General features: G+C 41.3%; 1 protein-coding gene and 1 pseudogene across 1 annotated transcript; both read left to right on the forward strand.

The window, feature by feature from the left end:
* LOC147452093 (uncharacterized) overlaps positions 1-23,717 on the forward strand; it is a 66,894-nt pseudogene extending 43,177 nt beyond the window's left edge.
* A 622-nt stretch (positions 23,718-24,339) lies between these two features.
* Positions 24,340-26,516, forward strand: LOC147452094 (uncharacterized). The gene is made up of 5 exons (XM_086518878.1): positions 24,340-24,915; positions 25,119-25,241; positions 25,313-25,384; positions 25,780-25,866; positions 25,960-26,516. Exons 1-5 carry the CDS (start codon positions 24,340-24,342, stop codon positions 26,221-26,223), a joined length of 1,122 nt encoding a protein of 373 aa, XP_086375004.1. The 3' UTR covers positions 26,224-26,516.
* The last annotated feature ends 1,277 nt before the right edge of the window (positions 26,517-27,793 follow it).

Below are 27,793 nucleotides of genomic sequence, written 5' to 3' on the forward strand. Positions count from 1 at the left end.
TCAGTCATCTAAATATACGTAAACAAGTATATTACCACACAAACACGTAGATACATATACATACTAGTAGACCTAAGTAGAGGCTAGTAGTGCCAAAGGTCAACTACACCTCTTTAGATATCATCGCAGTCTCAACTGTGGTAAAACCAAAGGTACGTTGCGGTAATCCATGCATGAGTGGATCAATGACCGCAACGCCATGATTAAAAAAGGACTATATCCAAGAGGAAACGTCTAACCTTCGGATGCTATGCTCCCGTACTTAGTACCTACATACATGCATAAACAGATATATATGTTCAAACATATGTATGTTAAGGTTGTAAATGTAGCCATCGTTTTGTGTTGGCTGTACCTAAATTCAACGTCTAAGTGATCAATTGATCGTAACATTACAATTCTCTCCCAGAGGATATATATATTAGCACACAAACACGTAGATACATACACATACTAGTAGTCCTAAGTAGAAGCTAGTAGTGCCAAAGGTCAACTGCTCCTCTTTAGATATCATCGCAGTCTCAACCGTGGTAAAACCAAAGGTACATTGCGGTAATCCATGCATGAGTAAATCAATGATTGCAACGCCACGATTAAAAAAGGACTATACCCAAGAGGAAGCGTCTAATCTTCGGATGCTATGATCCCGTACTTAGTGCCTACATACATGCATAAACAGATATATATATGTACACACATATATATTAAGGTTGTAAATGTAGCCATCATTTTGTGTTGGTTGCACCTAAATTCAACATCTAAGTGATCAATTGATCGTAACATTACAATTCTAATGTAATGCAATAATATTTCTCTCACTCTCTCTCTCTCTCTCTCTCTCTCTCTCTCTCTCTCTCTCCATCACAGAGTCATGTCTACGCCTCCATGTAAAGCAATCACTCTCATAGATGAGAAGCCAAACATGGACGACATCTTTTGCCGAGGCATGGAGGTCTCGGCTAAGGTCATGGTGGCTTTGGACTTGGGCACCACTTTTTCGGGCTTCGCGTACGTCCACAAGAGCAACCCGAGGGACATCCACCATGTCCTAGAATGGCCTCACAAAGTGAAGCCATCCACAATGTCCTAGAATGGCCTCACAAAGTGAGGCAGCCGCTTCATCCCGTTATTGCAAAACATAGATACAAGTGGAACCCATTGTCTTCTACCTACACCCTCCAAGCTTGGGGATGGTCTGCCCTTCGCTTTCTCTCTTTCTTTCTTTCTCCCTCTCTTTCTCTACCTCTTTCCCTCTATCTCTCTCTTTCTCTCCCTCTTTCCCTCTCTATCTCTCTTTCTCTCCCTCTATCTCTCTCTTTCTCTCCCTCTTTCCCTCTCTTTCTTTCTCTCCCTCTCTTTCTTTCTCTCTCTCTTTCCCTATCCCTATTTCCCTCTATCTCTCTCCCTCTTTCCCTCTCTCTCACTCTCTCTCTTTCTCTCTCTCTCTCTCTCTCTCTCTCTCTCTCTCTCTCTCTCTCTCTTTCCCTATCCTATTTCCCTCTATCTCTCCCTCTTTCCCTCTCTCCCTCTTTCCCTCTTTCCCTCTATCTCTCCCTCTTTCCCTCTCTCCCTCTCTCCCTCTCTCTTTCTCTATCTCTTTCCCTCTATCTCTCTCTTTCTTTCCCTCTCTCCATCTCTTTCTCTATCTCTCTTTCTTTCTCTCTCTCTCTCTCTCTCTCTCTCTCTCTCTCTCTCTCTCTCTCTCTGTTTCTCTACCTCTTTCCCTCTATCTCTCTCTTTCTCTCCCTCTATCCCTGTCTTTCTCTCTTTATCTCCCTCTATCCCTGTCTTTCTCTCTCTGTCGGAGATGATCAAATGGACGGGAGATTTTACCCATGAGTGGATGTGTGATATGTTCAACCTTGCACTTCAACATGGTATGCCTTATGATTGGAGTACTAATTGGGTTAAGCCTTTGCACAAAGGAGGGGATGTAAAGAATGTAAGCAACTACCGGACTATAATGATTGGGTCTCTTATGGCAAAGTTGTTTGGGTGCATAATGGAGATGAAATTGAGTGATTGGGCTGAAGAGAATGACAAGCATGCAAAGGGACAAGCGGGTTTTCGTCGATGCCATAGCACCATTGATCATCTTGTCACTCTTCGTGTTCTCATGGAGGAAAGTCGGTTGAAAGGCAAGCGATTGTATTGTTGTTTTGTGGACTTTAAGAAAGCCTTTGATATGATTCCACGTAACAATTTGTGGAGAAGGATGGAAGAACTCCAAGTGCCAAGTGAGTTTATGCTTGCGGTTTCTCGAATCTATGAGAAGGTGATTTGTCAATTGCGCATGGGAAGAGAAATTTCAGAAATTTTTGTAAGCACTATTGGGGTTAAACAAGGATGTCCATTGTCACCAACTCTCTTTGGTCTATGCATCGATCAATTGGAACAAATGGTACTTGACTTTATGCAAGAACAAGGCATTGAAGAGGTCACTATTTGCAATGCGGTAATCATGCTTTTGTTGTATGCGGATGATGTAGTGCTTCTAGCACACACTTTAGAAGATGCACAAAAGCTTATGGTTGTCCTTGAGAACTTTTGCTTGCATAGTGGGCTGATTGTAAATGAATCCAAAACAAAGGTTATGCTTGTGAAAACCAACCATAAGGAGAAGCCATGCATTGTGTACAACAACAAGACACTTGAAGTTGTTGAGAGCTTTAAGTACCTTGGCCTTGAGGTTCCATCCAATCACAAGTGGCATGAATGTGCTATGCGTCGTTTGGAAGCGGGAAAGAGAGCATATTATGCATTTGAGAACATGTGTAATGCGGGAAACATCAAGTGTTGGGTTCTCAAGAAGTATCTTTTTGATGCATTGGTGACACCGGTTCTTCTTTATGGAGTTGAAGTGTGGGGCGGGAGCATCTCAAAGTCTACTTGGAAAGAGTTTGAGAATGTCCAAAAGCGTTTTCTTACAAACTTTCTCCAAGTTAAGATACAAACACCATATATGCTCCTACTTCTTGAGTCGGGATCTCTTCCAATTGAGGTTATGGGCATGGAAAGGGTTGTGGAGTACATGATAAAGATGCGTCAAAACCCCTCACATCGACTTCCTACAATTGTATGGGAAGCAAGCAAAAAAGTTCAAAAGACGCATAAAAGCAAGATCCTGAGCACGGGATGGATGCAAGACATAAAGAAGTGGTTTGGAAGATGGGATGCATTACACTTGCTACATGATGCTTCAATTGACTCTCAAGTGAATGAAGCTTTTCTACAACGCCAATGTATTATGGCTTGGGAGAAATCCGGTGGGTCACGCTTCATACATTACACCACCTATATTGCCCCCAACTACAAAACCATGTTCTTCGCTGAGAGAGGAAACCGTACTCACACTTACATGCTTGAGCCTATTCCCTTGTCCGCGATACGCACTATCGCAGCAATTCGGCTTAGCTCCCATTTCCTTCGATGCGAGATAGGGCGTTGGGGCAATGGAGAAGAGTCAAATCGATTGTGCACATTATGCTCACTGCAAATTCGAGAGTCTGAGTACCACACACTACTAGAGTGCTCAGCTTTTGATCACATCCGAACTTGCTTCTCTCACATTTTCAGCCATAACTTAGACCTACACACTTTCCTCTCCCAGCCAAAGTGTGGGCTCTCCATTGCGACTCTCATCACTACAATTTTGCAGCATCGAGAGTCACTCATCAGCCATACACATACTACATCACATGTAACTTTGGTCCCATAGGTCATATTTGACCTCCGAGGACGATAATAAAATCTATCTATCTATCTATCTCTTTTTCTCTCTCCATCTCTTTCTCTATCTCTCTTTCTTTCTCTCTCTCTCTCTCTGTTTCTCTACCTCTTTCCCTCTATCTCTCTCTTTCTCTCCCTCTATCCCTGTCTTTCTCTCTCTCTCTCTCTCTCTCTCTCTCTCTCTCTCTCTCTCTTTCTTTGTCTCCCTCTCTATCTACTCTCTCTCTTTCCCTATCCCTATTTCCCTATCTCTCTCTCTCTCTCTCTCTCTCTCTCTCTCTCTCTCGGGTTTACCTCCTTTTCTCCCTCTCTATCTCTCTCTTTCTATCTCATCCTTTCTTTCTCTGTATCTCTATTCCTCTCTATCTACTCTCTCTCTCTCTCTCTCTCTCTCTCTCTCCCTATCTCTCTCTCTTTCTTTCTCTACCTCTCTTTCTCTCCCTCTTTCTATCTCTTCCTCCCTTTCTTTCTCTCTATCTCTATTCCTCTCTATCTCTTTCCCTCTCTCCCTCTATCTCTCTCTTTCTCCCTCTCTATCTCTCTCTTTCTCTCCCTCTCCCTCTTTCTATCTCTATCTCTCTTTCTTTCTCTCTATCTCTATTCCTCTCTTTCTCTCCCTCTCTATCTACCCTCCCTCTTTCCCTCTATCTCTCTCTCTCTCTCTCTCTCTCTCTCTTTCTTTCTCTACCTCTCTATCTCTCCCTCTTTCTATCTCTTCCTCTCTTTCTCTATCTCTCTCTCCCTCTCTATCTACTCTCTCTCTTTCCCTCTCTCTCTCTCTCTCTCTCTCTCTCTCTCTCTCTCTCTCTCTCTCTCCCTCTATCTACTCTCTCTCTTCCCCTCTTTCTCTATTTTGCTATCACTCTCTCCCTCTCTCTCTATCCCTCTCTCTCTCTCTCTCTCTCTCTCTCTCTCTCTCTCTCTCTCTATCTAACATTTCTCTCGCTTCTCTCTCTCTCTCTCTCTCTATCTAACATTTCTCTCCCTTTTTATCTATTTCTCTCCCTCTCTTTAAATCTCTCTCTCTCTCTCTCTCTCTCTCTCTCTCTCTCTCTCTCTCTCTATTTCATCTAACACTATCCAAACAATCATTCCAAAACGTGCATCATAAATCAATCATTTCCAAACGTGCGTAACAAAGCAACCATTTTCAAACGTGCTTCGCAAAACAACCATTTCAAACAATCCGTGCGAAACAACCGTTCCCTAATGAACGAGGTATGTTATAATGGATTCTCTATTTTCTCTATTTTTTTATTTATGTATGTGTGTCTGTATGTGTATGTGTGTGTGTGTGCGTAGTAGAAAACAAAAGGGGAAGAGGGAGGATGTGCTTTTGTGTTTACCTCTTCTTTGTAGCGCGGTTGAGCTTCGAATAGGTTGAGCGTCCAAAGAAGATGTTGGAATACCCCCTTGCTGAAACTTGGACGAAACCCTCTTCGACGAAACTTGAGAAGCTTGGAGAAGGAGAGAGGGGGAAGGGAGAGGTGGGGGGGGGGGGAATCTTGGGAGCGATGGCGGAGAGCAAGAAATGCATGGAAGGCAGGGTATGCTGCAAAAACGAGGCATACTCTGCCTTCTTTTCTTTTTTTAGGTGCCACTTATTACCGCGGCTATTACTGCGACTATTACCGCGCTTATTACCGCGGGCAGTCATTTCAAATGGATACATGCGAATCCGATGTTGCAGAGGGGGGGGAGGGGGTGTTACAAACCACCCCCCCACCCTTAGCTATACATTATTTCATTTTTTAGCCTTTTGAGTTTTTTGATGAAGATTTTTAATTTTTTTATGGATACTTTATTTTGTAGTACTTTTAAATGTTTATTAATTGAATTTTTAAAATCACTTTTAGTTTAAAAATAATTTTAACACTTATTGTCATTTATTCCCTTTAACTTTAACTATATGTGATTTTTCTAATGGAATACAGTGTATTTTTAATTTTATAGTTTTTACGACACATGACTAAATAAACAACCTTTCGCGTGTGCAGTACATCAACTGGGATGATCGTGGTCCTCCTGGAGGCCCAGAGCGAGATCGTTGGCTCAAGGAAAAAATACCTTGTCCTTGCGTCAAGTGCGAAAGGGTAATTCCTCGCTTGAGGCGCATTGCTTTGGCGCACGTGGAGAACGAAGGGCCTTCGCATCCTCGGAAAAGCGCTCGGACAGATGATAGCACGACTCACCCGTCGTTTGAGGAGGTGCCCTATTGGTTTGTGTTTGGTGGTGGTGCACCGGCACGCAAGGCCGAACAGCAAAGGCAAGAGCGACTGGGCGATTTGGGTGCACCGCATGATGATCCTGCCGTTAGCTCTACCTCGGCAGCTCCTACGGCGTCTTCTTCACACTTTGAGTAGAGGATGAGTACATGTTTGACATGTGTGATGAGTTACTAGCTCATGAGCGTGACGTGTGCGAAGAGGATTGTCAGCCCTGCACTAAATGGGCTGCCGAAACGGAGGATAGATTGATGACGAGTGCACAAACACCTCTTTACGATGGTGCACGGTACTCGATGCTCCGAGCATCGTTGGAAGTACTCAACTTGCAAGCAAAATTAGGTTGGAGTAATGCAAGTGTCAATGCACTACTTCTATAAGTATGGAATGTGGCTTTTATATACTCTCTCCCTCTCTCTTTATGGTGTCGTCTTCTAGGAATTATACTAATACGCATGTTTGTTGTAGTTTGATGGGCAAAATGTTTCCAGCTGATCACCACATGCCTCCAGATCGTCAACGAGCTAGATCCTATGTCACTACACTTGGAATGGAGTATGAGCGTATCCATGCGTGCGTCAACGATTGCATGCTATACCGCAATGAGCATGCACATACTACCTCATGTTTCGTGTGCGGGAAGGAACGATACAAGACAGGTGTGAGAGGGGCACACCTACCCCGCAAGGTATTAAGAAATTTTCCTTTAATTCCTCACATCCAACACATGTTTAAAAGCAGGTCTACCGTGGAGCTTCTCATGTGGCACCCAAATCATCACTCAAATGATGAATGATGCGTGTCCCTGCCGATTCACATGCATGGAGGCACATCGAAATTCAATGGACAGAGTTTGGGTTGGAGCTTAGACACTTGAGACTTGGGTTAGCAAGTGATGGTGTCAACTCCTTTGGCACTAAGTTTACTTCATGGAGCACTTGGCCTGTGGTGATCGTCAACTACAATATTCCACCATGGGAGACAACCAAGAAGGGCAATATACTTCTTTCCTTGCATGTGCCAGGGAAGTACTGAGGAGAGCTTTTCCATGCATGGGAACCCCCCATATATCTTTGCCCTTTTACCAAAATATTTTCTATTATATAAGTTACTTTTGATTTTTCTTCCCTTTTTCACAAAAGTTTTAGCCTTTATTAAATAAATAAGACTTATGCTAATCAATCACTATGTAGCATAAATAAGTAAGCTTTCTTTGTTGATCTCTCTTTTGACCTTAAATATTAAATATATATATTCTAAATTACATTATATATTTTAGTATTTTCTAATATATTTTTCATGTATGTATATTATTCCACCCTACCAAATATTTTATTCACTAGTTTTCATTTTCAAACCTCAACCCCACTTTCAAATTTCAATAATACCTCCATCTAGATGATTGCCAATCTTTTCAAAACTCTAGGTCATGTTTTCATACACATGAAGGAGCTTACACTTGAAGGCAAGAGAGAACTCCACTCAAAGGGGACACCAAAAGACTTTTGTAGCCACAAATAATACATTATTTGGCTGAATTTTTTAAGTAAAGAAGAACCCCGAATCTGAAGGAGCGTTCAACATGAAAGATGTAGCTCGTGATCTCAACTTTTAGCTCAAATTTTTTTAAAATTTTTGGAGTTATGAACACGTAGCTATGATTTTTGTAGTGGACCCTAGTTTTCTCATGTAATGGTGACACAGGCCATCCCCAATTTTCTTCCCTCTAGAATGGCTATGGTTCTACAAGTCTTCAAGCATGATTACAAGAGACAAGGCTCTTTTAATGAGGTCTTGGCAAGTCTAGAGTGATTCTATCACCATTTTTGGAGGATCCATCCTCATCAACAATTATCCACCTTCGACAGCCTCTCTTATAATTTTCTTACCTCTCTCTTCTCTCCCTAATAAGCTTATGTCTAGCCAAAGCTAGACTATTGTAAATATCTCCTATCCTCTACATCCTACCCACATTCTCTCTTCTTCTCTCTCTATTGACTCTGGTATTTTAAATAATGAGGAGACAAGATGGAAGCCACAGTCACATGCACCCCATTTTCCTAGTCACCAAAGTGGGACACTCACCTCAAATAGAAATATTGCTAAATCCTCCCCTCCTTCCCTATATAAGGAGGCCATGAGAGCTCACTTAAACACACACACACACACACACACACACACACACACACACCCACCTATCCATACACACTCTTGTGCTACATGCTTGTAGCATGAACCCTAATCACATAATCACAACACCATCATCATCACCATCACCATGCACAAAATATGAGCACCACACCTCCACACCACTTGTAATTAAGGGTTGAAGGCACAATTTCAAGAAGAAGAAGGGTGGACACACTCATGATATTCCTCGCCATCAACTCCCATCTCTCCATTATGCCTCCTATGATCTTGTCCCCTTCTCATTTTCCTGCCATACGCTACCTATTGTATTCATCTTTTGCAAGCAATCAACACACTCCATCTTTGTGCCATACTTTGTGTCGCTTTGGATACATCTCATTGTGAGTATGGTATATGCTTGTTCCTTGCCTTTTTTTCTGCTTATGTAAAGGTGTGCGGATTCGCCACCATACACACACACTCTCTCTCTCCCTCTCATATTCCTATCATCTTGCTACTTCCATCTTGAGGTGTGTGGATTCGCCACCTCTTGTATGATAAGCGAGCATACTCGCAAGCTTCCCCTACCTCATTATCTTCCTTACTAACATGCACGAGTAGCAAGCCCATTCTCACTCATTCACCACTCCTCTCACCTTATTCTCCGACCACCCCATTCCACATTTGGGTGTGGATCTTGAAATTTTTTTCCATGGCATGCTTCATTGTGTATATGTATGCGTCCTAGCCGCATATCTTGCTAGGTGGTGCCCCTATTGTGTATCCCCCATGATGAGGCCATTGTGCATAGTCTTGGTGTAGAGGCCACCGAGTCTAGTTTTTCACTTCCGCCTCTCAGTACAAAGTGTCAAATATTGACATTTAACTTGAGCCCCTCATCGAGGAGTTGGAGGAGTTATGGAGAGGCATTCCTGTTGTCGATGTCTCACTTGCAAAGGGGGGGGAGAGAGGCTCAAGTGAGGGGAATCCTTATGTGGACTATGCACGACTATCCTGGGCTTGGAGAGATTTCTGGTAACCCCCTGTCCTCTATCTCTCTTTCCCTCATTCCATCTCTCCCTTTAGCTCCCTTTAGCTCACTTTAGTTCACTCATCTCTCTAACCATATGATATGTATGCAGGGTTGTCCACATCGGGCCACAATGCATGTCCTACTTGCGGGCCATCGATGGTGACGGAGAGGCCAGATTCCTTGCGCAAGGTAATCTATCCAAACAACCATCGTTTCTTACCCCAAGGACATATCAAGCACAAGGCTCCAACAAATGGGAAGGCTCCTCTAAAGCTCACAATGACAGATTGGGCAACCATTTGGGACAACAACAATCCAGCTCTGTGTCCTCCACCAAAAGGTATGTCAAGGTATTCCATATTTTTAAGGCTTCCATATTCGAAGGACTTAAAAATACAACACCTCTTGGATCCCATGCACATATTCAAGAATGTAGCCCAAACACTATGGGACCACATTATCGGCAAGAAGGACTCTTTGGGTGCGAGGGAGGATTTGAGGCTTTTAAAACGTCTCCCCGCCTCTGCCACTCCACGGCGTGCCCCAAATGGAAAGATTGTGCTTCCTAAAGCACCATGGATGCTAGCAAAAGAAGAATTAGACAAGGTGAAGGGTACCATTGCCTCTATTCGCACACCAACAGGATACATGAGGTCGCTAAAGGGAGCTTTCACAAAAGCGAAGAATGGAAGCGTTCAATTGTATGGGTTGAAGTTCCACGATTGGCACAAGATGCTTCAGGTAATTTTCATACTCCTTATTCTATCTATAGTTTGTGTGTATGACTATCACTCACTTTCCCTTTTCCTGATTTACATTGTAGTTCATTCTGCAGGTGAGTATGTGTATATGTCGGGACAAGAAAGTCAGGGACGCTATTTTCAAATTAGGAGAGCTAGTAAGGTACACCACAAGACTCCACTCGACTACACCTTTTTTATGTACACAATAATTTCAACTAGCACTTAGTGTATCCTTGTGTGTTTTCTTGCAGATTTGTGAACTCCAAGGAAATCGAAATAGATGCTATCCCTGCTGCTCAAACACTTGCAACAGAAACTGTGTGTGCCATTGAAGATGCATTTCCTCAATCGGTCCTTCTTAGTCAAATTCACCTCTTGGTTCACGTGGTGGAGGAGATAGCTATATGTGGAGTAGTGCACGCACGATGGATGTTCTTCTTAGAGAGGTTTTTAAAGACTCTCAAAGATTTTGTGCGGCTACGGTCTCAACCAGAGGCATGTATGGCCGAAGGGTGGATTTTTCAAGAGGCATTTGTTTACATATCAGAGTATTTGGCACAAGTTGATCCTTCAATGCCTCGCATGTGGTCAAACGCGGAAGATACAAGGATGACTTCACACTTGACAAGTGGAAAGGGGAAACTACTTAACATGGATATGCATCTATCCCGAGTGGTGGATAACTTTTGCATTCTCAATGCAAAGATTACGACCAAGTGGGTGGACTTGTGGACAATGGCAAAGTCCAGGCGTTTGCAAGAGAGGGAAGCATGGAAACAAGCACATGGAGGAAGGAGGGCACCCCCAGTGCCTAGACACCTTGCATGTTTCCCAGATTTCATTAGTGCAGACTGGATTCATGAGAGAATGACCGAGGCAAAAGCGCGCGGAGAAGACATCACCAACAAAGAATGGAAGTATGCACGGGGCTGCGTACCAAAGGTAGAGTACTCATATACCGAAACCATATTGTCTCGCTATTTGTTGAAATTATCTCTAATATGTATTTGATAAATTAATATATTTTTCTATTTTGTAGTACCTTTCCTTTAACTCTATGTGGTCAAAGGGTCGTCACTTTCGTACGCGCCACATTGATGAGCGTAGAACCACCATGGATTGTGCCATCATGCGCAACTTTGACACAGACGGTGATGAAGCCAAGTACTGCGGAACTATTGAAAGGATACTAAAGGTTAATTTTAGAACCTTTCATAGCTTTATCTTCGAGTGCAAGTGGTTTGCAAATGTGTCTAGACGACATGAGAATGGGCTATATATGGTGGACTCTTAACTTCATAACTTCATAACTGCAAATGTGTCTAGACGACATGAGAATGGGCTCTTATTTACTTGTAGTAGCGTTAGTTATACCAATGTTACTCACTTTGAGCTTCTATTTTATAGGTCATCTATATCCCAGCAATCCACTAACCAAAACTTTGGTTCATAATTCCCGTAACACCTCGGGGGAGAACCATTTTTTCCACTAATGAAGTGGAGACTATCTTCGACCCTCTTCCATGTCCGACTTTGGATGAGGTGGAAACAGAGGAGAGGGAGGTCGATGAATCAAGTCCGTCGGAAGCAAGTCTTAGCGAGGATGATTGTCATGATGATGAAGATGATGAGATGGAGGATGACGAACTCAAAGATGATGAAGCTGTCAGTGCATCCACAAACGAAAATTCCGTTTCTCTCTTTATTGATTTAGGAGCCATGGGCTTAGAATTGAATGATGCTTCATGTAGAGATCTTTTGGAAGATGATTCATAAACATTTTGCAGTTATGAAGTTTTTTGATCGTGTAATCCATTCACCTCTCTCTCCCTCCTCTTGCTCTCTTTAGATTTGAGAATATGCTCAATTATGTTAATCAATTGTTAATGATTATTTTAGTTGTAAACAAGGATAATCTTAAGCTGGGTTCAGACGAGGCTGGAGGAAGAAAGGCTTTCTGCAAGTCTACCACCGCCTCGTCTAAACGGTGTTGGAAGAAGAAGAGTGAAAAACAGAGAGAGGTGGAGAGAGGCCAGCAGCTCTTCCGGGGGGGGGGGGGGGGGGGTGCCAGAAGAAAAATGGCGGGCCCGGAGGAAGGTGATATCTACTGCAACAAATAGGCTTTTGCCACGCAACTTAGACGTCCCTGTGGGAAGCATTTCCACCGTAGCGTCTGGACCGGGCCTTATATCCCCCACCTCCTTCTCCCCCCTCTTTCTCTTTCTCTCTCTCTCTTTCTTTCTTTCTTTTTTTTTATATTTGGAAATTATATACAATACTCTTTAATTTTTATTGAGAGGAGGGAAACACCAAAATTTGAAGGGGAAGGGGGGGGGGAGGGGGGAGTTAATCCAGAATTTGAAAGTTTAGGCGCTAATTTGTGCAGCGGATATAACGACGGTAATGAAAGCGGTAATAACAACGGTAATAATAGCGGTAATAACAGCGGATACAGTCGCGGTAATACTTTAAACACAACCCCCCCCCCCCCCGCCCTCCTCTCTCTTGTTTCTCTCATTGAATTTACACATTCTCTCTACAAAACGAGGTAAACAACGCGGTAAACACTTGAAGATTTTCATAGTGGGTTATAAGAGGCAGTTATAACCCCCCCGCCCTCCTCTCTCTTGTTTCTCTCATTGAATTTACACATTCTCTCTACAAAACGAGGTAAACAGCGCGGTAAACACTTGAAGATTTTTGTAGTGGGTTATAAGAGGCAGTTAGAGCTTAAAGACAAAGCAACAAAGTGTATGCTATGCAATTTTGAATGTGACTCCAATCTGGAATTTCCTCTATAGCATTGAAAAGCATAGAAAACCCCCCTAAAAGTCCAATAAATTTGCAACACATTTAATACCTTTCCTAAATAAATAAGTCTAATAAATTTGCAACGCATTTAATACCTTTCCTAAATAGATAATTACTTTTAGAGCCTAATTATGTCAGAGCATGAGGTTTTTTGAGAAAAAAGCTCCAATCATACATTTTCCTTTGGCATTGAGTTTCCAATATATCTCATGCTTCCATCCCATATCAATTTTGAGCACATAGATTTCCAATATGTGATCAAAGCCTTAGCAGTTCTAGGAGTCACTTTTAGTGGTGCATGAGGGAACACTTTATCCCAAGATGACAGCATCCACTCTCCATGGAAGAGCACTTTGGGCTTTGACACTATTCCCTAGAAGAACCATATCCAGTATAGCTAATTTTTGAAAGGTGTGATTAATAAAGGTTGCTCTTCTAGCATCACAAGGAACTTTAAATCAATTCCTACATAGGAAAAACCCATGTATCTTGTAAAATGTATCTATTATACTAGTTATAACAAGCTAGATTTCCTACATATATCTAGGAAAAGGAAATGTCTACATAACACGACGATTCTATATTGGAAAACAAGTGGATTATTAGGTCACATGCTATTCAATATAAGAAAATGATCGTAACTTCTATTTCTCATATAGGAAAACCATAGTTAACTAGCAGATACACCGAACTATCCTTCAACTGTGATCATATACACCACCGTCTCTTCTCGCACTCTGTCTACGCAAACAAGACCTAAGGCCTGAAGGTGCATAATATCTTCCCCTGTTCTTCCATTAGCTTTCATGGTTAACCCTAGAGAGGAAGCCCAAAGTCTTGTTCATGATAAGCTTCAAAACACCCCGACATTCGACGTTGCTGTGTCCTCTGACATTTTGAAAGAGACGGTAACTAAAGATCCCCAAATCAAAGGGGACCATAAGATCTCCCTTGACACTGAATCTGTTTGGTAGCAAATTTCGGTCTTCAAATCTAGGGCTATTGTTCTGTTTTTTACTGGTCGTCTCCCACAGATAAACGACATTGCTCAAGGAATAGACAAAGGGTTTGGTAACCATGTAATTGACAAAATTTTCTATGCGGGGCAAGGACTCTTTGAAATCCTTTTTCTGAAACCCTAGGATCAGGTTACCTTTCTCACCCAGTCCACTGTTATTCTATTTGGGCAAGTAGTGCACGTGTTTGAATGAAAGCCAATAAAAATTATCAAAGATGCCCTCCTCTCTCAGTGCCTTGTATGGGTTGAATATATTGACCTCCCTTCATTTTTGTGGCCTTGTATCAAGGAGATCACTGCCACTTTAGGCTAGGTTCTATATGCTCCTACCATCAACTCACCCAATAGGAACAAAGCCTATCTTCTCTGGAACACCCAAAATCCAATTCCTGAAACAATGGACATCACTATACCAAAAATAGGGCGGGTAGTGCTGTACTTGAAATGGAGCTCCCTTGCTGGCGAATGTTTTCATTGCAATAAATAAGGGCACTTATCCAAAAATTGACCATGTGTCTCTTAAAACACTGCAGATCTAATTCCCTCTTATCCTTGAAGTAGAAGTATGGCCCCCCGGGAGCAAATATTTGGAAAATCACCCACAACTATCCACAATATCAGTGAGAATCCCTCTCCTCAAGTACCACCCTCAGCATCTCCTGCTTATGCACATCCTCAAGGCATGGTTGCTAATAAGGGGATATCTAGACCCCTCTTTAATGCAGGGAGCCAGGCAAGGGGTTCTAATGCCAAAAATAATCAAGGGTCTTCATCTGATAATCCTCATGAGTCATGGGGGTGTCAAGATTATTGATAAAGGAAAAAGACCCATAGATGCTGAGGGCTTTCAGTCTGTATCTACCAGGAAAACATTTAGACCTAGACAACAGCCTTCAGGATATGCTAGCCCTGATGTTTTTGATATACTACATGATATGCCATCACCTGACACTTTAGCTGCAATCAAAGATGCAGGTCATACTACTGAAAAAAATCAACATAAAAAAGATGTATCTTCCATAAACAAATGGATTCAATATGGACGACATTGATGAGGGGTCTCAAGATATAGGCCACACAAAGGGTTCTAAACACTCCACAATGAGAATAGCTACTCTTAATGCTAAAGGCTTGAATTGTCCCACTAGGATCCATGGCAATGTTGCACTTTTGGATCATGCAACAACATTTAGATATAGTGCTTGTGCAGGAGCATAAATGGCACAAGAGAGAGGGATAAACCTTTCACTTTAAAATATCCTCATGCTTTTATGGGGGGAAGAAAAACGAGTATTCTGGTGTTCTGACTTTATTAGAAATTCTCTTAATCCTCACTGGATTCTTGACCACTCTTTAGGCAGATGCTCTGTATTGTCTCTTTATTCATAATGGGGTCCTCTGCATGTAGTCAATTTTGTATGCTTCTAACAATATGAAAGAGAGCGTGATACTTTGGGAATGGATTGAGGACATGCATCTACGTAATGGTATTGTGGGTGGTGACTTCAACATGGTCACCAGGGAGATGGCACAATCACACACACACACACACACACACACACACACACACACACACACACACACACACACACACACACACACACACACACACACACACACACACACACACACACACACACACACACACACGCACGCACATGCACACGCGAGCATGCGCAAACGCACATGAGCTTGCACACGCGCAAACACCCATGCATGATAGTCCAAGTTAGTGTTAGTGTACATGCATACATCACGAGGAGGATTAATGTACTCAAATGTATGTGAGCTATGATCAAAGTAAAATTGATAGGTATACACATTCACCCTGCCCAAACAGGCTTCATTGGTGACAGATCTACTTATGATAACCTACTTACATTCCAATTGGGTATAGAGCATGCTATAAATTCCAAGGATAGGGTTATGTTTCAAATTGATTTGTCAAATTTATATTTCTTTAATATTTTACACCTTTGGGTCCATCTCCCATTCCACAGAGGCTAGAGAGAGAGAGAGAGAGAGAGAGAGAGAGAGAGAGAGAGAGAGAGGTGGAACATCGTAGGCTAGAGAGAGAGAGAGATAGAGAGAGGGGTGGTACATCGTGGGCAAGAGAGATGCAATGTTCTATGGTTATCTTGCAATCTATACTACTACTTTATAGAGCTTAAAAAGTTCTCGAGTTGTGAGCGTTGCCACGTGTCACGAATGTGCGTGCACATGAGAGAGAGAGAGAGAGAGAGAGAGAGAGAGAGAGAGAGAGAGAGAGAGAGAGAGAGAGAGAGAGAGAGGGAAATGACAATCACCGTTACTTGAATGCTTCCAGATTTGATCACTCGAGTCCATACTTACTCTCTTTCCCAATCACTTTGTGGAATGTTAATGGCCACCCTAATATCCACAATCCTCCAGCCTCGAGTTTCATTAATGAAGCTCAGCATAGAGCATACAACATGTTTCATTTTCTACCATGCATGATATTTGACCTTTGAGACCCCTTATACAATCTATCCATCTCTCTCTCTCTCTCTCTCTCTCTCTCTCTCTCTCTCTCTCTCTCTCTCTCTCTCTCTCTCTAAATGAGAATGCCATGCACCTTATCCTGCTTGGAGACCTTGCCAAACAAATTGCCCCTGAGGATACCAAGACTAACTTACCGACAATATAACCTTTCGTACAAGTGCTTATTTAAACACAATCAGAAGCTAGGAAATGTCTCGACTTTCTCGATGTTGAAACTATTATGTGTCATATGAGAAGATTAGAGAGTGGATGACATCCATGAAAAAAAGAGAGCATTGACTTCTTTAGGACAAAGATTCTGTCGTGCTAGTTAGCAGATGTTAAAGATACCTCCAAGGGTTTTTCTCAGAAACTAAAAGCAAAACACAGCTAGGATGCCATTACAAAACTGATAGCAGATGATGGCTCTGATCGCTCTCTCTCTCTCTCTCTCTCACACACACACACACACACACATTGAGAGAGTGACGATGATGATTATTCTAGCTTTTAATTTACTTCCCTATACATTTAATTCTATTTTTGTACCTACACATTGTGTCAAATCCACCAAGATTGCAGTGGTTCTCTCTCGTATGTCATTTTGGAATTTTGCAAACGTTCAATATAACATTTCATCTCTCTCTCTCTCTCTCTCTCTCTCTCTCACACACACACACACACACACACACACACACACGTGCGCGTGCATAGGCGATCATGCGCAAATGCCACATGTCACGAATGTGCGTGCACATCCTAGAGAGAGAGAAAAGAGAGAGACACACACACACACACACGTGCGCGTGCATAGGCGATCATGCGCAAATGCCACATGTCACGAATGTGCGTGCACATCCTAGAGAGAGAGAGAGAGAGAGAGAGAGAGAGAGAGAGAGAGAGAGAGAGAGAGAGAGGGGGGGGGGGGAAATGACAATCACCGTTACTTGAATGCTTCCAGATTTGATCACTCGAGTCCATACTTACTCTCTTTCCCAATCACTTTGTGGAATGTTAATGGCCACCCTAATATCCACAATCCTCCAGCATCGAGTTTCATTAATGAAGCTCAGCATAGAGCATACAACATGTTTCATTTTCTACCGTGCATGATATTTGACCTTTGAGACCCCTTATACAATATATCCATCTCTCTCTCTCTCTCTCTCTCTCTCTCTCTCTCTCTCTCTCTCTCTCTCTCTCTCTCTCTCTCTCTCTCTCTCTCTCTCTCTAAATGAGAATGCCATGCACCTTATCCTGCTTGGAGACCTTGCCAAACAAATTGCCCCTGAGGATACCAAGACTAACTTACCGACAATATAACCTTTCATACAAGTGCTTATTTAAACACAATCCGAATCTAGGAAACCTCTCTTGATTCTCTCGATGTTGAAACTATTATGTATCATATGAGAAGATTAGAGAGTGGATGACATCCGTGAAAAAGAGAGCACTGACTTCTTTAGGACGGAGACGCTGTCATGCTAACTTTTTTTTTCGAGACATTGAGAATGACGATGATGATCATTCTCGCTTTTACTTCACTTCATTTTCTTTTGAACCGAGCCATTCTATCAAATCCACCAAGATTGCATCGGTTTGGTCTCGTAAGGCATTTTGGCCTTTTGAAGACGTTTAATATACGTTTTGTCTCTCTCTCTCTCTCTCTCTCTCTCTCTCTCTCTCTCTCTCTCACACACACACACACACACACACACACACACACACACACACACACACACACACACGTGCGCATGCACAAACGGGTATGCGCGAGCTCGCACACGCACACACACTCATACATAACAAGATGAGTCTTTGAGGTTTTCGGCCTCTGGCTTGGCAAAATTCTACATATGGAGGGACATTATAGTACATCACACCTTGAAACTATTTCAAAAGTTGAGGTTACTCTCAAAGTTTAGTAGGTGGGATTACGAACCCTAGCCAAGGCATGAAATGAAGCTGTACCTACCTAATCATAAGCAAGTGTACCTTAATTTTTGGCGTGCGAACTCAATGTTAACGTTTTAGGTGGAACGAATACTCCTGCTGATCTCTTTTATTTTCACCTCTTCTGCGCCACACAGCTCAAAGAGTTCCCATCACGCGGGTATCGGCCAGCTGTAGCCTCTGCAGAGGGCATAGATCGGCTTAAGTATAGCCTAATCTGCAGGTGATCATACTTGCCAGTTGCAGCGGGCCAGTTGCACGTACTGCAGCCCCGGCCTCTGCACTAGGTCTGATCGGCTTAAGCTGCACTGTCTGTCTCTCTTCCTCCAGTGCCTGATCTGCTCTCCATTTACGAGGGCTCGCAGCTACAACTACCCCTTGCGAGCCTGCTCCCTCCGGCCTGGCGCGTGGTCTTCGACCCAGTGGAACCAGTTTCGCAACGTCGTACAACAACAGCGCCTAGTAGCCGGCCTACTGTCGACCCCGGCCCGACGTAGCCCTTGCGCTCTCTTTCCGCCCGTGCCCTACTCTCGACCCTGGCCCATAGCCCTTGTGCGCCTCCTCAGCTGGCCTTGCGTGCCCACAGTACTGCTGAAGCTCAAGCTCGTCCAGTGCACGCTGCCGGAGTTGATCGACATCTTCCTCACGGGTTGCAGGCGCCCGAAAGGTATACACCGCCCCATTTTTCATATTTGTTTAAATCTCGCAGTGCACCGCCCCATTAAGCCGCTGAGGGCACTAATATGGAAAATTCTACCATTCTATAGAAGCTCCAGCGCATCCGAACTAGCATAACATTTCATATAAAATCTTTACTAAAACCTGCTTTGGCTTTATGGTAGTGTGTGGAAAATATCTTACATGTTATCATTGAAGTTCATTGTTTTATGCGTAGAGAATCGACCTGTTGCAATGTCCATGCTTTTTTCGAATTGAGAAAAACGACGACGATTCTAGAAGTTCGGCCGTGAGCGGGGTGTCATCGACCAAGGGAAACTTCTCTGCGCCTTTTTTTTCTCGGGTAACTACAACTTAACTCTCGACTTTGAACCATGTCTCTTTCCTTTGCATTCACGCACATAGTCTGCACATCAACTCACATAGATATTCATATAAATTCACGGCCATGTATGTGCGCATATATATGCCAAAAGCATTAAATTAAAATCAAAGTCATTGTTTAAAAAAACACTTTATTTCAACAAGTCTTTCATGTGCACTTTTTTAAAGGGTTGCTTGTTGTGGTTCTCACACACACAAAGACATACACATACGTATCTTTAAAACAACGAGCTCTATCTCAAGGGACAAAGTTATGTTTTATCATTTTCATTTGTCATACCATGCTCGTGTCTATTAGATACAAAGCAAAAAGGATTATATATTACAAGCATATTTGGTAGTAGTTTATTGTGAATCTGTGTACGTATGTATGTAACTCAAAAATAAAAACAAATATGAGCATTTCTTAAAATTTCCACAGTTTTAAAAATGAAATATATATCCTTTACATAAGAGCGAGGTTTATGTCATGCTTAGATTTCGTTGAGACTAAGTACGAGTACTCATCCTACTGCCGCCTTTGAGTGGGTCATTCCAATACTGTTACACGCATGTTATTAATGAAATAGGTTTGAATGCACGGTGCTCATTCTTCTCAACATGCATATGTAGGTTATGGCTCGATAGGAAGTAGTAGAAGAACTAGTTGCTGAGATAGCCTGTCATCTTGAAGGGCTGATTGTTTGGCCAGAGAAACACTTTTATGTCTTTGGGAGAGAAAGGCCACCAATACGCATTTCAAGAATAGTTATAGACGACACTAGGTGGTGGCCCGAGAATATGGCTTTAGTTCTTTTGAAAGAAACCTTAAATCCACTTGATTATTACAAAGTAGTTTTCCATGATGAAAATTGTATATCTCCAAGGATTTTAAGTAATAGGCTTGCTGTGATTAAAAGCCTTATTCCGAGCAAGAAATTGTGTTTTGCGTGAATGTATCCATCATCTATGTTAAAAGATCCAACAAGCGTGTTCACATCAGTCTTTTACTGTATGTGACTCCAATTAATGAAGTTGCAGAATGCTGCAAAGTTATATGTGATTTGTATATGCGACTTAGAGTATGTGGTACTACAACCTTTGCCACTAGCATCATGTGCAAACTTGTTTTTTTGGGGACCACTATAGTCCGTGTAATGGCTCATGAAATTTAGGTGATACATGCATACATGGCTTCCACCTCCAAGACTTTCAGGTGTGCATGCACATATAAATGTGCATCTACATTGGAAGGATATCAAATGCTGAGCAGAAGCACCTTTTTTCAACATAGAAAACAGGAGGCACTCCATAAAGTTCACCCAGTTGTCCATTACAACAGAAATTTAGAAGCCCTTCAAGGTCAATCACCTAATGTGAATGAGCTTGATAGTACACCACCTCTCCAGAGTGCATCCGACAATGACACCACACGAAGAATGTGGTGTACATGTTCTGCATTTTGCCAAGGTGGAAAATATGTTGGGAAAACGACATTTTTCAGGCATGCACAACTAAGGAGTGTTGCAGGCAATCTAGCAAGTGAGCTTGGGTTTGTAAATCGAGATGGTGTGGAGGTAAGACACTTTGATGACAATATACCAGACGTGGAACCATCAGAGGCTTCTTTGAATGTGGAAGAGGGCTTTGAAGAGGGCATAGAGGTGAGATCGGCAAGTACAACTGGCGCAGATGAAGAATGCCAACAACCTTCTTGTCCAGATCATGCATCGCTTGGAATTGTATTTTTATCAAAGATCATTCAATTCCAAACATTATGGGATGAATATCAGGTTCCCATTAGCGGTCAAGACGAAATGCTTCGTCTACTATTCGGTGACATGGGTGGGGCAAAAATAGGCAAGCATGACTCCAGTAGGGAGGAACCAAGCCTACGCAAAATCTTGGTTCGACTTGAACATGATTGGGATGGTTTTCTGTTTGATAACTATAGGGTGCCTGCTTGCTGGGAGCAATTGCAATCGCTATTTCAAGGGCTTGGTATGGTACAACCTCTTCGATATAGAGTCTGCATGGGTGAAGAAGGGAATCTCCATGAGCCAGAGCTCCTACGTCCAAGCAAGGAGGACAACTATGAAGGATGTAGTGTGGAAATTTGTGCATGCATCACTAATAGTAGAAAAAGGAAAGTGAAGCGTGATTTCTTGGCATGTTGTGAAAGGTGCCCAAGTTGTCAAAAGCCTTGCAAGGAGACACTAGCCTTTGATTATCTCCCAGTTGGAAGACAGATTGAGCTTATGTTGAAGACCAAGTCTTTGTGTCATGGCATGCTCTCCATGTGGAGAAACCAAGACAAGTGGTTGGGAAAGCCACCTGAACTACAACTGGAGTTTATCCATGATTTTTGGGATGGTGCAAAATGTCGTATAGTCCAGCACTTTTGGGACCCACATGCCACATTTGAGCTTCCAGTTATCTGTACAACCCCGGGGTGTAAAAAGGTGTACACAACATTTCCTCCTTCATCCCGTCCGCAGGAGATTCAACAAGGTGGAATGAGCAGACTCAAGAACATATTTTTGTATGTAGAGATTGTCGCAGACGTGTAGTCTCTAATAAGCGATTGATTGAGGTATGGTTTTAGAAATATTGGCATGCTATTTTTATTTACTTTTTTTATTTTTTGAGTATTTTCATATGGCATAATCATTTTCCAGGGAGATCCCCGTAACCTGGCACTTCTATTGCATTGGGATGGTTTCCAATCCTCTCGCACCACACAGAAAGATAGTGGGGTTGTAGAGATAAATTTTTTGAACATGGGTAAGTCTTCCAATGTTAGTGTACTCCCAGTACTGTTCCTCCCATTTAGCTCCAAGAAAGTAGCCCGAAACAATAGTGGTCTATTTGGTGCTTTTCTACGTCCTCTTATGGAGGAATTGCAAGACTTGTTCATGTCAGGAATAAAAGTACACTACAACTATGATGTCAACAAAATATTTGGCATGGGAATTGAGTGGCAACAGACATGCATATTACGCGGGATGCTTATGATGGTCAATGGAGACCATCCTGCCCAGTGCAAAATAGGACTCTTCAAGGACGGTGGCAAGGAGGGTTGTTGAAGAGACAAGCCCAAAGCAACTCTTGATGCTAGTAATCCAATGTATAGAGGGCGATATGTTTATGATGACAATAGACGACAAGCAAGATATCCACCAACAAAACGCTCCATTTTGGAAATGTCCAATGCAGTAACTCAGGCTAGAAGAGCAACCTCTCAAACTCAAAGAGAGACTAATCTTGCACATGCAGGACTATCTGGAGAGTCAGTGTTATGGAAGTTCTTTGACTTATATGGCTTTGACTTGTCACGTGACTTGGTGTATGATACAATGCATGTTCTTCCATTGAATTTGTTCAGTAAGTATACATCAAATGTCATGCGAGGATTGCAAAATGAATCAAAAAAGAAGGTGGATGAATGTTGCAAGCTTGTATACAAGCTTGCACCACCATCAATTCGCAATGGCAGGTGGCTACACACTCCTAACAAGTACTTTGAAGGTTTTAAGGCAGAGGAAAATCAAAAATTTGTTCAGTGGTGTCTGCCATATGTATTGAGCGTCATCAACGAGGTATCAAGACCCATGTATGAGCTTGGCCTTCTCCTAAAAGACATTGCACACACATTTTACAATTTTAGTCGTGAAAAGGGTTGGACAAAGGAGAGTATCAAGATAATGTGATCATTGTTCTCATCTTGGCGAGTAAGGAGAGAGGAATTCTTTGGTCCAAACTCTTCACCATTGGAGCATGTTGTTGGGAATGGGGAATTGCTTGATGACATTATCAGGCATGGATCTCATGATGTATATTGGTGTTACGTTTTTGAAAGGATGGCCTCCATATACATCGAAGTGAATACAAATAAAAAAAGCAATGAGATAACTTATGTCCACTTTTACAAGCGCGTTTTGTTTACATGGGTTACTCGCATGCTTCAAGAGGAGAAGGATGGATTCCTGCCGCACGAGAGGAATTTGTCATTCTTACACCAAAGGTTGATACTCCCATATGATTTCACTCTACTGCATCCTATGAGTCCACGATGCTCTATCTTCCATGAAAAAGGGCTCTTGGAACTCTCATCTCTAACAAGAGCCAGGGAGCTATGGCATAAGATTTTGGCAGATTATGAACCGACTTACTGCCACAACATGATTAGAGCCAAAGGGATTGGTATAACCAAGAAGAAACGCACAAAGAGATGCCTTTCAGATGAGGAGAAAAGGTACTTTCAGCAACTGTGGGCGATGACAGTTAGTGAAGGAGAAAATACTCTTGTCACAACCTACCAAAAGATACTTTACCAGGGTGAGGCTTTTAAAGTTGGTAATCATGTGACTGTAAAGCAGGACAATGGTGATACTGATGCTCTTCCTGTAGGGCATTGGAAGGCCAAAATAAAAACATGTTCTCTATCGAGCACAATGGTCAATATTATTTGTATTTTGGGGCAGAGTATTATAGACAATGCATATCCTCACACAATGGGGTTGACGAACTAATAGTTCATCATGCAACTGGAATGAGCATTGTACAACAACAAACTATGCCGTACACTTGGGATTGTGTAAGACCAATCTCGTCTTTGATGCATAAGTTCATACCTCTTCCGTTGACAGGTAACAGGCTAGTAGCATATGAGGTGAAGGATTTGATTCAAAGAAAGCGGCTTACAACTCTCGGAGAGCTCGGACATGCACCCCCTTGGTTAGAGGTTGGTGATATCGTTCTAGCAACCAAAAGTGATGGTGAAGATGATCTTGTACACACAGTTGTTAGAGAGATTGACTACCAGGGCAAAAAATGCAAATTAGCTTGGCTAGTACATGATAGTCTTGATCATTGTACATGGAGGATACAAAGCCACCAGTATGAAGAGAGAGATTGGAACTCATGCAAAGTAGTGATACATGACTTTATTGTAGTTAGTAGGAGGTGCATGTCTTCAAGAAGTGGTGCACAATTAAATTTGCCAGTAGTTTGGAGATGCACAAGTGCTTAGCCTTTGATGTATCAAACATTAAAATACTTTAATTGATTGGAAAAAATATTTTGTTGTGGTTTTTAAGTTTTGTTTACACTTTATATGATTTAAAGTATAACTTGTGACATTGTAGCTATTACATGGCTTCTCCATCTGCAACGATGTCTCTCAAAGAGACAATAGCAATGCTAGAGAAAAGGTTAAAAGAGCTAAAATCAAGTGGTGGAGAGTCCTCTAAGACTGATCATAAGAATAGTAAGGCAGCTGGAAGATTGTCTCAACGGCATAGCAAGGCTATACAAGTTGCAAAGGAAGACACAGTTGAAAAACCAGTTCCGACATATGAGCAAATCTTTCGCTTCCCAGTCAAGAAAAGTGATAGAGATCCATCTCTCTTGTATGGAAAAGAGTTCCTTGCAAAGTATTACGCTGATAGTGCACATGCAGTCCATTGCTCCAATCTGAGAACTGTTAGAGGTTGGATGAAAGCATTTGATTCCAAGATTTGTGACCTACGGCACAATCTAGAGGGGAAGGATGAACTTATGAGCTTCATTCAAGAGCACCATGATGAAATTGAGGAGGTGACGTTCCGTGGTGCAGAGTACCATTGGAAAGTGGAGGACATCTACACATTTTGCTTGCGTCACAGGCAAGCAAAGCGAAAGAATGTAAAGAAAAAATCAACACTGGTCAATACCACAAATTTAATATCTGTAAGCCACATTATCATTATTTTCTCATTGTTTTTAGCTATCATAATAAGATTGATTATGTGAAGTTGTGCACTGTAGGGAACCGACTTAATGAATGCAAAGGCGGAAGACAAAGAAAAACAGCTTGTGGGAGTTTCTAAATTCTTTATTTTTTTGTTTATTTTTAATTAAAGTTATTTAGAAATGTTATACATGAATTGTAGATCGAGAAAAATCATTTACAACCTATCAATGAGGAAGTGTATCATCCTCATATTGACTTTGAGAAAGACCAGAATTATTCAGAGGCAATTATCACTGGCGTGCAAGTTGAAGCCCTTTTAGATGTATGTTTTCTCAACTTATACTATGTCGAATTATTTTGTACACTTTCTTTAATCTAGTTATTTCCTTTTAGGATGTAGAAGAAGAGGATGAGGCTTTAGCTTCAAATGGTTCTTTCTTGGCTCTTATTGAAGATGTCACAAAGGTATGTCTATGTTATTGTCCTTTACAATAATTAAACTAGCTATGTATTTAATGTGTTTTATTATGAGAACATGCAAAGGTTGATCTCATTAAAGAACAAATGGATTTTGAGTGCTCTCATGAGGAAAATCAAGTGGATGTGAGCTCTAGAAAGAGCAAGCGTGCACCTAAGGTTTACTCACATCTTTTAACTTTTATATGCTTCATACCCTTGTATGCTTTGAGCTTTAACTTAACTTTTTTGATGCAGTGGAATCAAAAGATGATGGATATGATGCATACTAAAAAGGCAAAAAAGATTGCACCAAGAAAAAGGTAGTTGTTATCTATTGCCCAAACTTTCATAGTCTAGAGCTCTAACTTAACTTTTATGCTTTCAATTTTCTATGCATACAGAGTGTACTGAAGAATGTTCTTAATGAGAGTGTTACTCTTCAAAACACAAAGGCCTTCAATGAACTCTCAAATGGGTCTCATGAATATGTAAGGAGATTGACTTTAGTTGTACTTATCTTCTGGCATGGATTAAGCTTTTTCAATTAAGTAGTGACTTTTTACAATTGAACTTTTATTTAGGATATGAACTTTGATAAAGACGACCAAGAAACGATTTTAATCAAGTTTTTAGAGGTTCCAACAGTTGATGCATTGTATATTACGCTAAAGGCTAGTTTCAATCTAGCAAAGCGTAGTACGGATTTCACAGGAGATCGTCAAGAGCAAAGTGTGGATGGAATGCGCTCATCATTTGTAGTGTACCTTTTGGCCACAAATAAAGTTAGAATTTCCAAATGTGACTCTTGTCCACTAAGTGTGGATGATGTAATTGTGGTTGAGTGATGTTATGCTAATTTGATTATTTTAATGTAACCTTGAGACCCAAAGAAAGGGTGAACATATTTCTTGCATCAACTATTTTCAATTGTTAAATTTATGTTAGATTGATGAATTCTTCAAAAAGCTACTGTGAGTTACTCTTATATGTTGTTCTTTTCTAATGAGGTAGTCTCTGCTCCAAATACCCATGCATAATGAGTTCGATGCAAAGATTTAATTTCTTTGATGCAAGATCTACGACATATTTGTGAGACTTGTTATTATAATATTATTATTTTAATTATAAAATCAATAAATTTATATATAATAAAAAACTTAGATTTAGGTGATTCACTTATGTGACTCTTTTTGTCTAGCTATTGTATAACGTGAATATTACTATGTAGATTTTCTTCCGTTCCAATTACTATGTAGCTTTTTCTTGTGCATATGTTGATAAAAAATCTATATAGTTTTTTTGTCGTGCGTGTTGGTCAAAAAGCTATATAGTTTTATTATGTGGGTCATTTTTACTGCATATATATACAATAAAAGGTTCCGTTTTTACTAGTTTGGACTTTTCCTACATATGTTCAAGTTTTATCTAGGAAAGTCTTTTTTTTTTGCTATGTAGGAATTGAATTAAAGTTCCTTGTGCATGTTATATGTGAGCCTGAGTTCAATCCTCCCCAACTATAGGCTTGAGAGACCAGATCCTAGCTTATCAAAGGGAAGACTCTTTTCCCTTGTCCTTTCCCCCATAAGAAGATTGTTCAAGGCATGAATGTGGGTTTTTTCCAATCTGAAAGAGGTAGATAATATATAGCATGTATGGAATGAGGATTGCCTCGACAATTTTAAGCCTTGTATGTAATGGCCACTTATCATCATGCCAATAGTCTATTTTTCTCAGCAACTTGTTCAAGACTCAATCAATAAGCATTTTGTTAGATAATTATACATCTACACCAAGAGAGTACCCCAAATACCTAAATATATGACCTTTATGAAGCCTCTTCCCATGCCCACAAAGTGCCTCAAAGTTGTATGTTGACACATCTATCAATGTAGATTTGGAAACAATCAAATCTAATCCTAAAGCATCAAAAAACATGTTCAAAACAGTCAATTCTAATCCTAATGCATCAGAAAACAAGTTCAAAACAGTCATGTACATTTGGCCAATTAGTTTACATTACAAGCTTTCAAGAAGATAAGAGTGCCATCTGCAAACCCCCATCCAAGCATATGTTCGTATTCAACCTGTAGACCCAGACCTTCCTTATTGAGAGCCAAGGATTCAAGCATACAAAATAGATAATGTGTAGCAATAGCAACAAGAGACACTACAAGAGAAACATTGATTTCCGATGCTCACTTTTTAACGCTTGGCCGTGGCATTAAAAAAAACATTGAAATAAGCATGGAGATATTCATAGAAATAGACATTGAAATAAGGGTCGAAATAACCGTTTAAAAGCAAAATAAAAATAAAAATATTGTTTTGATTTTTTTTGTGGTTCCCTATCGTTGAAATATGTTTTAACCTTATTTTGGTATGTCTTTGCAAGTATATATGTGTATACATGATTGA

This window comes from Adiantum capillus-veneris, chromosome 8 (assembly GCF_014529385.1).
Source record: "Adiantum capillus-veneris isolate H3 chromosome 8, ASM1452938v2, whole genome shotgun sequence".
In the NCBI taxonomy this organism is placed as follows: domain Eukaryota; kingdom Viridiplantae; phylum Streptophyta; class Polypodiopsida; order Polypodiales; family Pteridaceae; genus Adiantum; species Adiantum capillus-veneris.